Genomic DNA, 12,766 nt, shown 5'->3' on the forward strand with positions numbered 1-12,766 from the left:
TTCAGCAGCATAGCCCCAGGGTGCACAGTGCCAGCACTGGAGCAGGGGCTGCTGAAGAGCAACAGGTGCAGCGGCCACCCTGACAGCTCACACCTCTCTGTCTTCCTGACAAGGCCAACACCTCCCACCTCATCAAATGGGACCATCTTTACCTGTCATCACCACATTCTAAAGCTTCCTACAGGGTTTTCTTAAAGCACGCGGATTTTTTTACCGTTGATAAAGAATTCAACAAGAATATATTTTATTTTTTCATAAAAGGTTAACAAAAATATATTTTTTCATTAACTTAAAAATACAGTTTCAGAAAGCAATTTCCGATTGTTATAATTCATTATACATTTTACAAACAGTAGAAGAAAGCAGTCAATACGAGTGCATGAAGCAATGGTGTGCTCACTTCAGAAGCTTGACTCTGTCTTTCAGAACCTTAAAGGTGGGGTTCTTGTTAATTTTCTTGTTGAAGATGGCCAGGAGCTCCTCCTCTGACATGTGATGGTCGCTCATCACTGCATGGTACTGAGCTATGACCTTTACAAAGAGAAACAGATGTCAGGCGGGGAGGCCATTTGTAGATGTGCTCGGCAAATCTAACAGTCCAAGGTTCTTTGGGGATGAAGAACACTGAGAAAGGTCCAGATGTAGGTCAACAACACAAAATAAAAGAACCCCAGAAGTTAGTCACACAAGCAAAGACCCAGCAGCTGCCCAGGTGTGCACAAAACTGCATCTCACACAGGACTACAGAATTTTTTTTTTTTAAAAAAAGGGTGTGTGTGTGTGGGGGGGGATGGCAAGATAGCTCAATGGAAGGGACATTCATGTGCTCTCTGTCTCTCAGGTAAATAAATGCAATAAAGCTTTTTTTTTTTTTTGAAAAAGCAATGGCAACCATTTATATCAGCAAAAGAGAGCAAAGTGCCTGGAAAAATCACTTCTGGTCATTTCCAATACAGTCAACTGTAGGTAATGCATGCAGTCTTTAGACAGGTCCAGAGTCAGAGAGCTACCCTGGCTTGGTTGCAGGTTTGTGGAAGTAGGTGTGAATGTCTGTCCCAGTGTTTTCAGGTTAAACAAGACACATGTACACTTTAAAACAACTCCTCCCCAGCTATCCCATGCCTTATTTGTTGCAGGATGTACCTTTTTCTTTAACTTCTTGACTGATATCTCATTGTCTGGAGCCTGTTTCAGAACAGCTTTAATGGTCCCCTTCCAGTTGAATTTACCTACAATGCAAAGAATGATGCATAAGGCTCTTTGTTTTGTTTTGTCATCCAAAGAGCAAAGAAAAAACGTTCCACAGTTGAGTGCTTCCTGGGAAATGACATCACTCTCCCACGAATAAGACACCAAGTCCTTCACTAGCTCAGTAAGAGGGGCCTCTAGGGACCAACTGCACGTTGGAGCGATGTACTCAGTGAGGAGAGATGGTCCTCAGAGTGTCATGGTAGGGACAGTCTCCTAGGAGAAAGGATCGACAGGCAGAGCTGAGCATCCACAGAGAGCCTGTGGTACAGAAGATGCAGCTGAGCAGCTCAGCCTGTTCCTGCTTTTCCTGCTAGGCCCAACTCTCAACTGAATGCCAGACTCAGACCTAAGACAACATGGAAAGGTGGTGAGAGACAGACTGGCAGTGTCTCGGGGCCTGCCATGGGACAGACTCTTTCGTTCCATAGTCTAGACTTGGAGGTAAAAGTTAGACCAGCCCACACCTACGGATAAGGAGCAAAGAAAAGGGTAGGCCTGGCTTGCCACCAACACTGACAGCACAACCATTAACTCTAGGCTAGTGCCACAGCCTGTGTTCAACTGGTGACCACTGTTGGCCAAGGTCGAGTTGGGAGGCAGAATCCTGCCTTTCAAAGGCTGTGGCAGGGTCAGGGACAGTGCCAGAGATGAACAAGAAATCTGAGCTTTTGCCCATATTGGTGGGTAATGAGAAAGAAGTTGCCTAGATATGGTGACAGTGGAGGCCACAAGAGGAATCCCTTTGGCTGTGACAAGGAACAGGGAACTTGGGACTTCCCACCTCTACCTGGCAGCAGAAACATGCACCACCTTAAGGTCTGGAGAGAAAACTAGAAAAGCAGGAAGTAGTAGGCTATAGGCACAGGCCAGAAATCCCAACTACTTGGAGGTTGGGCAGGAGGATCACAAATTCAAGGTCAGTTAGCCTGGCATACAGAGAAGGTCAAGGCCAGCCCAGATAACTTTAGTGATACTTTTGTCCCAAAATAATAAAAAAAGCTTAGATGCATCTCAGTGATGCACTGTTTGCTTAGCACAGACAAGGCTTAGGGGTGTGTGTGTATGGGGGGAGAGATGTAGATGGGTATGGTGGCGCACACCTTTAATCTCAGCACTCAGAGGCAGAGGCAGGCAGATCTCTGTGAGCTGAAGGCCAGCCTGGTCTACAGAGTGAGTTCCAGAACAGCCAGGGATAAACAGAGAAACACTGTCTCAAAAACAAAACAAAACAAATATATAACACATATGATATATAAAGAAGTTTCAAGTTATAATTTTGAGAAAACAAAAACCCAAAATCCAACCAGAAAAGGGACAGAAGGCCAATAAAAAACAACTTAATCCTTAAAAGCCTTCAGTCTACAAAGTCGGAGATGCGTCAAGAGACCTAAGTTTGGGCAGTCACTGAACCCTCACCAATGGCTCTAACTCCCATCTTGGCTCATTTCTACAGGCAGGAGAGGGTGGGAGTATACATGGCAAGTGTGGATTTGCCACTTCACAACAGAACTTCCAGCTTCATGAGGCAGGAGCTTTGTGTGAGAGGTGGTAGTTAAGAGGAGACCCACAGTCTTGGATCCTGACTGTGTGTGTGTGTGTATGAGAGAGAGATGGCCATAGAACTTCACGCAAGGAGACACTAGGAACAAACCCAGAGGCTGAGAAGCAGCAGCTACAACTGCCCGGACTCAGGTCATCTCACAGGAGGGGGGGCTAGACAAGACACACAGGGAAGGTGGGAACAGAACAAGCCTTGGAAAACCACACTGGGCTCACTGCCAACTTAAGGGCAATATTACTGCTATGGTTTGGAACCATAGTGCCCCCTAAACACTGGGACCCAGTTTGGTGCCACTGAGAATATCAGTAACCCTGACAGTGTGGGACACTAGTCTATCTTTGGGTCACTGCAGAATTGACCTGTAAGAGGCTGTGGGACCCTTTTGGCCTTTTGAGCAGCAGGGCCCTACCACAGACCCCAAATCAATAGGACTGGTGACCATGAGCCAAAATTATTGGTTTTATAGTTTGATCATTGTTGCAGCAATGAATGATGGCCAACATATCTATATATTCAATCCAGATATCCCCCTTTTCCTTAAGAGAGGATGGAGGCACTGTGGTACCAACCCATACGCCTTAGTTGTGCCTCTAATGGGCATGACCCTGCAAGGTGGTGCCTGGCCTACCCTTGGCAGGAGCATCTTTTTCCTACCCATACAGAATATACACAGCCAGTGAGTGGTACCTTTTGCTGGAACCTCATGGTCCTTGGCCTCTCCCTCCTCAGGCTGTCCTGGCAACTTCATCTTTTTTTTCTTGGACTCATCTGGTAGAGAAACAAAAAGGTTTAGCTGGTTCCACTTACAAAAGCCCAGCATGGCATAGGCGTGCGAGCTCCCTCACCACACCCGGCTCAGCAGGTTGTTCTCATGCTTGCTGGAAATGAGCAATAAAAGGCTGAAGGGAGGTCAGCTGGACCCCTAGAGCCTCTGCCCTTCTCCATACCTGGCCCAGAATGTGAGACCTAACACATTTCCCTGTACCCCACTCACAGCCTCACTGAGAACCCAGTGTGCGGGCTGAGCACACACCTTCTGAGTGTTTTCGCCGCTTTTGTTTTCCTTTCCCTGTCTTGATCTGCCCCTCATCAGCATTTTCACCAGGGGCCCCATTTCTGTCTGCATCCTCTTCTGAGGCCTGCCCACCCCGGGCCTTCTTCTTTTCTGGAGGGCCATCAGCGTCTGCGGTCTCCTCCCCACCAGCCTCCTGTCCTGCCTCCTGGCCCTTTTTGCGCTTTTTTGACTTCTGGCCCCTCAGGTTTTCCTGTTGGTTTTCTGACTTCAGCTCTTTCTTCTCTTTCTTTCTATTCTTCTGTCGTTCCTCCTTCCTTTCTCTTTTATTTTTCTTTGCCTCTGCTTTTTCTTCCGTGGTGCCATTTGTTTCCTCAGGTGGAACCTTAGCGGGGATCTCTGCGTGAGGCTTGGCCACGTTGCTGGGTGGTTGCTGATCTTGCTCCTTATGAAATAAATAAGAATTATCTAAATATCTGGTCCAGCCACACCTACTGTCCGTACTATACTGTTTATGACTGTGACACCAACATCTAAAATTTAGCAATACAAGGAGGAAAGCACCCCCAAGTTCATACCTCATTCTCGATCCTGTTTTCATGTTATTAAAGGGTGAAATGATTCTGGCTCACTGTCACCCTTCATCTAGACGAGGACAGAATAGCCAGGTGCAGGGTGTCATGTTGTGGAATATTAGTTGAAGATGTGTTACGTTAGTTTATGCTGTGGAATATTTGTTTAATGATGCAAAGATGTGTTGCATTTGTTTAACTCTGTGAAGCTGTGTTACTTTGCCTGCCTAAAACATTGGTCTAAGGAAGAGCTGAATGGCCAATAGCTGGGCAGGAGACGGACAAGCGGGGCTGGCAGGCAGAGAGAATAAACAGAAAGAAAAAAAGAGAGAAAAGGAGAATGCAAGGGGCCAGCCACCCAGCCAGACTCAGAATAAGAAGGAAAGAAAAGATACACAGAAATAGGGTAAAAGTTCTGAGGCAAAGGTAGATGGGATAATTTAAGAAAAGCTGGCTAGAAACAAACCAAGCTAAGGCCAGCCACTTATAAGTAATAATAAGCCTCCGTGTGTTTATTTGAGAGCTGGGTGGTAGGTCCCCAAAGAGCAAAGAGTTTAAAAAAAAAGAAGAAGAAGAAGAAGAAAAAAAAAACAAAAACAAAAAACCCAGCTACAGCACCTGGAAATGCCTTCTCAGCCTCCACACACTGCACCCCCATTCCACTATTCCCAGTTGTTCGTTATACTGCCATCAAAGCGGAGTGGACTCACACTGCTGGACGCTTCGGAAAAGATGTTCCACACCTGCTCCAGAACAGCATCACTGTGCACTTTCAGGCTGTTCCTCATCCAGTTCTGTAGATACAGAAAGAAAGCTGCTATCCCTTGACAGGTCACTGATGGGGCACACCCCAAATTGGGAATGTCATTTAAATCCATACCTGAAACTTAGCCTTTTTTCTGGGAACATTGTCAAAAGCACTGATTTGCTGCAGAAGTTCTCGAACTTTAGGGCTGACATTGGGTTTCTTTATTAATTCATTAATTTTCTATTAAAAAAAAGAAGAATAAACAATAGACATATTGGTACGGCCAAAGGGCTCTCATCTTTGAAGCCAAGATTCTATATTTGCATCTATGTATAACGACAAATATTCCTATTCCACACAGCACTGAAGGGCTGCCCAAAGCTATTAGGCAAGAAAAAGAAGCCAAAGCCTTCCTAACAAAAGGGACAAAATCAGGTCAAATATTCACAGATAGCACTGGAAGGAATGCGGCCGCACATGTAGAACGCTCTAAAGGGGCAGCAGTCACAGCTAACCACTCACTAAGCAGAGCTACAGGATACACAATTCTGAAGAGACAAGCCGTATCTTTATATACCAACAATAAATAATCTAAGTGTGAACATCAGGGAGATTTCATTTGCAATATGAACATAAAGAATAGACTAATTAGAAAAACCACAGTCAAAGGGGTGAAAGAATTATGCACTAAACACAGTTACAAGACGGCATTAATCTCATAGGCTGAGACAACATTAAGATGTCAACCTGAAAACAGCTGGCAAAGTCCAGCTGCATGTGTGATCTAATTTACAAGGAACCCTGAGAGACTCCAAACGGACAATATTGAAAAATAATAGTTTCGTGGGTGTTTTTTGTTTTGTTTTGTTTTCTTGTTTTTTTCCAAGACAGTGTTTCTCTGTGTAGCTTTGGAGCCTGTCCTGGAACTCGCTCTATAGACTAGGTTGGCCTCAAACTCATAGAGATCCGCCCGCCTCTGCCTCCTGAGTGCTGGGATTAAAGGCATGTACCACCCAAATTAGTTTTTTTTTTGGTTTTTAAATTCAAAACTCACTACAAAGCTACAATGATTCAAAGAGTGTGGCACTGCCACAAAGAACACTGGAAAAATGCAGGAATAAGCCCCTGAGGATATGGCTAAAGGGTTTTCGACAAGGATGTGAAGACCACTCCATGAAAGAATAGACCCCTTTTCAACAAAACGGTGCTAGAAATAGTGAAACTTCACCTGGAAATTGGACTCTTACGTTATGTTACATAAAAAAATAACCCCAAATGGATCAAAGACCAAAGCTTAAAAAGTTAAACTATAAAATCTTAGGAGGGAAAAAAAAAACCTCTCAAGAGATCTAATCTGGTAACAATTTCTTACACATGACCAGACAGACAACATTCAGGGTCAGCAGAATGGCTCAACAGGGAAAGGTGCTTGTGTGGAGGTCAGAGGACAACTTGTACCAATCACTTCTCTCCTACTATGTGAGTCCTGGGGATTAAGCTCAGGTTACTGGACGTGGTGGCCAGTACCTGTATCCCACCTGAGCCATCTTGCCGGCACTCTACACATCTTCTCAACTGGGCAGGTACTGGAAGCCCTTCACAAGGGTCATGCCAGGAGTATGAACCTTCAGAGAGCCAACACCCCAAGTTCACACTCACACTCTGCCACTCAATGGGGCAACTACTAATTTGATTTTCAAGAAAATATAGCCTCTACAAAGGTGACATCTGTCCAGTGATCTCCCTTTTTTCAAACTGGAGCTCACGGCTTTTGTAAATATTTTCACTTTATTTAACCAGAAAATTCCTTGCATTTGTGAAATTATTTACTTTGTTCAGACGTGACAGACTGACAGGGCCTAAAGCTGTAAGCTGTACATGTTTCAGTTTCATTTTACAGCCAAAACAAAGTTAGCAGGAGCCCTCAAACATTGCGAACAAAATCTATAAAAACACATCATCCAAAGGTAAATGCACCAGGATTTTATCTTTCTCAAGATGTTCTGACACTTCTGTTCTGGGACCTATCCCCGAACCCCCAGAAGGAAGCAGGTGCCGGCTGAGTGACAGGATGGGTGGAGACCCTTACCTGAATCCATGCCTGCTGCTTTGCATCACCTTTGTGAGTCTTGGCTTCATAGTCTTTGCCTCCGTACTTCTGGCCTTCACTGATGCACTTGACGTGGCTTTTATAGTCATCGCCCCTGCAGAGGGACCCAGCTCATCACTAGGCTGACAATGTGCTAGTGCCTCTCATTGACAGCATGCTGCTAACTATTTGTGACTTTCCACTTGGCAACTGCACAGACAGCCTAATTCTTAATCTAATCTTTCTACTTATTTGTTGATTTCTTCAGAGCGATGGTATCTGATAGTACCATAATAAAGGATCATCTCCCCCCTGATAACGCTCCCTCGAAAAGTCCCTTATTCTAAGTGCTCACTTCCTTGCACTGGATAATAATGGAAGTAAAATGCCAGTCAAGAAACTGAATGATCAAATTTTCTCTAAAAGTAAATATTTTTTTGATGGTGTTGGGAACTGGACCTAGGGCCTCGTGCATACCAGACAAGAGCTCTGCCACTGAACTATAAACTATCTGCTCCCAAACTGTGTGTGTACTAAGTGCCACAGAGTAAACATGGTACTGAGAGGACAATTTGGGGGAGTCATTTCTCTCTTCCACCTTGAGTCCTAGGAATGGAACTTAGTGGTCCAGCTTGTAGGGCAGGTGCTTTAAAATCCGAGCCACCTTACTAGCCCCAAATTCTCTAACCAACAGAATCTTGTCCCTTTGGTCTTCACTTTCACAAGTTCTTAAAATGAAACGGTGCTGGGGGACAATAGTCTGTATCCTGTCAATTATATTTTAAATAAATGGTAATTGGCCAGTGGCCAGGCAGGAAAGTATAGGCGGGACAACCAGGCAGGAAGTAGCTGTCCGAAGAGAACAGAATTCTGGGAAGAGGAAAGCTTGGTCCACAGTCCTGTCCCAGCCACAGAAGAAGCAAGATGTGACTGCCCTGCCGAATAAGGTACCGAGCCACATGGCTAGTATAGACAAGAACAACGGGCTAATATAAGTTATAAGAGTTACTAAGAAGCCTGAGCTAATGGGCCAATCAGTTTCTGACTAATGTAGACCTCTGTATGACTTCTTTGGGACTTAACAATTGCGGGAACAGGGCAGGACAAAAACCCTTGGACAACAAACTGGCACTCTGAGGAGTCACATCAAGTTTAGTCGATAGACTGTAAGGTTTCCTTCTTGGTCTCTGTCCTCACTTTGCACCTCTATTCTCCCAAGCTTGCGGGGTCTGGGCTTCTATCCATGGATCTTCAGGAATTATCAGAACTTACCAGAAGTCCTTCCCACAGTCAATACAGGAGAGACATTCACAGTTTCGGCAGGCAGACACGTGCTTTTCCACCTGCGCTTTCTTCACTGATTCACCGCATGCATTGCATGTAAAAAACACCATCTTTGGTTAAATGATTAAATGTTCTATCAGAGACTGGTTTGAACTCTTGCCCTAAAAAAAACAAAACAAGGTAAAGATAATCATAATAATCGGAACCGTCTCCCAGTAAATGAATTCCACAGTACAAGAGCAGGCTCAAAGCTTGCCAGTAGTCTCAGAAGTAACCTACCACTAGTGTCAGAAAAACGTGCTCAGCACAGGCCAGGAAGTGTGCTCAGGAGCTAATGTATCGAGCCCTCACAAGGGAAGGACATCAAGGCTCAATGTTTCTGAGGCCACAGAGGCACAGGGAGTAAGGAACTTGCCCAGGAGAGCATAAAAGGATTTAAACCTGGAAGATTGGCAGCACAGATAAAGCTGTCACTGAAGATCTCAAGCACCCGCCCCCCATATAAAATGTACAAAATTAAAGTGGTAAAGAGTAGCACAGTGCAGGTGTGCAGTGCGGATTGCTACTGTGACTGCAACAGCAACAAAGCAAGGGGGCAAGAGCAGAGCTCAGCAAGTGGAGAAGCCAAAGAACATTTCCAAAAAAGACTATAAAAGTTATTCCTACAAGCGCAATGATGAAGTCACAATTCTTAAAATGAGGACATTCCCTTGGCCTCAGTGGACGGGGACAAACGAACACATTCCTTTAGGACTTATACACATGAGGCAGGAAGAAAGAAATGCATCACAGGCGCTCCCAAACCCAGGTGTGCCAGCCTTCCTCTGTGCACTCAGCATGGAGACCATCTGCACACACACAGCCAGTTCATGTTGCACGCATGCTACTGTATGCTCAGGAGTATGCTCGGTGTCACAACTGCCACAGTAACTTTCCATGCTTACAGAGCCTTTTAATCACTGTACTCTAAGAAAGCAGTGCTGCTCTTAATAAAATGGGCTTTGTTCAGTCCAAATATGGAGAGCTGCTTAACCCAGCACTTGCTTCCTCAGTATGAAACAGTGCTTGTGAGGTCATGCCAAAGCAAGATCAAGAGTTTTTCTTCTATTGAGCCCTGAATGGAAATCTTCCTGGTGTACCAAGTCCCTCTGCCTTCTGGAGCACTGTTGGACACTGGTTCATCTTACATGCTAGATACAAACCACAGGCCCTTGACACCAATGTCCTGTGCCTCCCTCCTTAGCTTGCAAACAGAGCTGATTAGCAAAGGAAGGCATGTGGACAGCTACAGCCTGGCACCAAAGGTCAAATGAGGTAGACAGGACCACTCCAGGCCATGTAAGTCCTGTTGTCTAGCTTGGTTTGTGTAAAGACATGTGACACAGGCCCAGCTTGGAGAGCCGGGACCATGTCTAATGTTTACCAGTCTGGCTTGTGAGATGCTTACTAGCATTTGGCACAAAACAGGCAGGCAGCTGTTCTGCTGCACTAGTGAGAAAACACAGGAACAAGAGCCCACCTCAGGTGTCACCTAGTCTGGACATTCTTACACATTTATATAAGAACAAGAGTCACTGATTAGATACCAAGAGACAAACTGCTATCATAGCACAGGGAGCAGCTGCTGTGCAGTTAGCTAAAGGAGCCACTAAAAAATCAGAAAGCACTTCCACAATGAGGCAGACGAAGAAAATGCCCCTCCAACGTTACATGGCTTAGAGCTTTCCAACCTCCTCCACTGAGGACTGCTGTTTTTGGCCAAAAGAAGAGACAGCAGGCTTCAGCAAACCTTGAGATCCATGGGTCTGTTTCCCATAGTTGGGAAACACCAGAATTAAAAGCCCAAGAAGGATACTGAAAACAAGATACAGGAAGTGACAGAGATGGTGTGTCAAAAAAATATGCACACAGCATCTATATAGAACAGGTCCCTATGGTCAGGGCACAGTGTGCACATCGAGTCAGGTGAAGGTTGGAATCAGGTCATATGTCCAACTGAAACATCAGTCTGGAGCCATGCTCAACTGCTTTTCTATTTGACAGGAAAGGGGAAACAGTGTATCCACCTGCTAGGCTAATGAGATAAGATTGTAAGGAGCTTATTCATGATCCAGGAAGGACAGTCCAGCCCCAGGGTCACCTTGGCTGTGCAGCACGTCCTATTGGACTTGCTAAGAGTCAGAATCACAAAAGCCAGTTTAACAGTGTCACTAATGTGAAGGCTACTAGCGGAACCCTGGGCTAAGTGCAGCCCGTGCTTTCTTTCCAGTGCTGTGAGATTATACATATTATTATGTATATATGTCTTACCTCTGTGAATGTGCCTAGTACTCAGAGGTCAGAAGAAGGCATTGGATCTCTTGGATTTTGGGTATTGGGAATTGAACCCAGCCCCTCTGAAGGAGCAACGAGTACTTTTTTGAGACAGGGTTTCTTTGTAGCTTTGGATCCTGTCCTGGAACTTGCTCTGTAGACCAGGCTGGCCTCAAACTCACATAGATCCACCCGCCTCTGCCTCCCAAGTGCTGAGATTAAAGGCGTGCCATCACCACTACAACCGGGAGAGCGGGCTAGAGCAGCGAGTACTCTTAATTACCACGTCTGTAGCCCCCTAAACTTCATCTGGGAGTTTTGAAGGGTAGCTGGTTAGTGAGCCGGAGGATTCATCACCACACACTGCTTTTTAAACCTGGGTTCTGAGCAAGAGAATTCAGATCCTCATGCTTGAATGGACCATCTCCCTGTTCTCACAGGCCCAGCTTAGAGAGCCGGGACCATGTTTTTTTTTTACTTATGCACACATGCTGACTAGATTTGCCCTAAAAACAGCAATTTTCCTTTTTTTTTTTTTGAGACACGGTTTCTCTGTAGCTTTGGATCCTGTCCTGGAACTCCTGTAGAGCAGGCTGGCCTTGAACTCAGAGATCCTCCTGTCTCTGCCTCCCCAGTGCTGGCTGGGATTAAAGGGGCGTGCCACCACTACCACCCAGCTAAAACAGCACATTTTAAAGGCCAGGCTGGCAACTCCAGCACAAGACCCAGTGAGCAAGCCACTGCTCCCTTTAAGCTTCAAGTTCTCCTGATCCATGAAACAGGGAGTCAACCCACTATACTAGACACAAGCCCCTTCCAGGAGAATTCCCAAAATTCGCAGGTGCAGTGCAAAACAAGAATAGACAGGCACATATCTCTGCCCTCCTGGGACCTGGAAGACCATGAGTGGGGCACCTGTTTCCACTAAAGTTCAAGGAATCCAAGCTATGTCCCCGCCTTGCAGTTCGAGCCTCCCCACCACAACCTCACCTGAACGTTTTAGGCACTATGGTAGACACTATGCACCTGACCTGATTTGAGCAAGTCCCGTGTCCTAAGCCCTCAATGGCCAGAAGTTAGGCCTGCAGGCACACACAACCTTCTTACCTCTCTCTCCTAGGAGGTAGTTGCTGCAGAAAAATCCTGACATTTTCTTTCTTTTTTTTTTTTTTTTGTTTTTGTTTTTGTTTTTCGAGACAGGGCTGCTCTGTGTAACTGTCCTGGAACTTACTTCGTAGACCAGACTGGCCACGAACTCACAGAAACCTGCCTGCCTTTGCCTCCCGGGTGCTGGGATTAAAGGCGAGTGCCACCACCGCCCGGCAATTTTGACATTTTTTTGAGCAACTACAACATGCCAAGTCCTTTACCCCTGTAATCTTCACATACACCCCTAGTTAGGGTCTCTAGTGTCCCTTTTGGTCAGACGTAGAGCCGAGCACAAGAGGGCTTTTGTATCTAAATAGAGTTTTGGGATTCGCACGCACTTGTGGTCCGCTGGCGCTCCAGGAGCCCTCAGGTCCCTCAGAACTGAGTTCTCGAGACTCAGAACAGAGTTTTCTCCCCATCAGACAGCGGGTCTGAAGCCCTGTGCGGTGGGAACCAACCATACTAATTGGACCGCCCCGACCGCCTATCTGACTTAAAACCGGGACGCAATTTCTCCCGGAGGTCGGGACTCCAGCCTTCGTCGGCGAGCAGATCCGCAAGGAAGGCGGCCATGCCGCCAAGGCCCCCCCCTACAGGCCCCGGGCTTTAAGCTGCCGCCCTCACCTCTCAGCAGACTTCGCCAACGGTCTTAACCGACTGCCAGGAGCACGTGGAGCCGCAGCCGCCCAACGCAGAGCCGCCACCGACTCTCTCTCTCTCTCTCTTCCAACTCACCCGCGCAGAATTCACACCCGGCCGGCGCGCGCCAGTGCGCAAGCGCGTCGCG

General features: G+C 46.2%; 1 protein-coding gene across 2 annotated transcripts; it reads right to left on the minus strand.

The window, feature by feature from the left end:
• Positions 1-220: 220 nt before the first annotated feature.
• On the minus strand, positions 221-12,763 carry Lyar (Ly1 antibody reactive). 2 transcript variants are annotated; one of them, XM_075943703.1, is made up of 9 exons: positions 12,604-12,763; positions 8,506-8,678; positions 7,234-7,348; positions 5,277-5,384; positions 5,107-5,190; positions 3,846-4,269; positions 3,500-3,580; positions 1,144-1,229; positions 221-531 (listed from the first exon to the last, which is right to left on the minus strand). In XM_075943703.1, the coding sequence occupies exons 2-9, from the start codon at positions 8,625-8,627 to the stop codon at positions 397-399; spliced, it is 1,155 nt and encodes a 384-aa protein (XP_075799818.1). In that variant the 5' UTR covers positions 8,628-8,678; positions 12,604-12,763; the 3' UTR covers positions 221-396. The 2 variants fall into 2 exon arrangements, with proteins under 2 accessions (XP_075799818.1, XP_075799819.1); XM_075943704.1 differs by lacking the exon at positions 12,604-12,763 and adding an exon at positions 10,228-10,238.
• Positions 12,764-12,766: the final 3 nt, after the last annotated feature.

The sequence above is a fragment of the Microtus pennsylvanicus genome, chromosome 12 (genome assembly GCF_037038515.1).
Source record: "Microtus pennsylvanicus isolate mMicPen1 chromosome 12, mMicPen1.hap1, whole genome shotgun sequence".
NCBI classification, from domain to species: Eukaryota; Metazoa; Chordata; class Mammalia; order Rodentia; family Cricetidae; genus Microtus; species Microtus pennsylvanicus.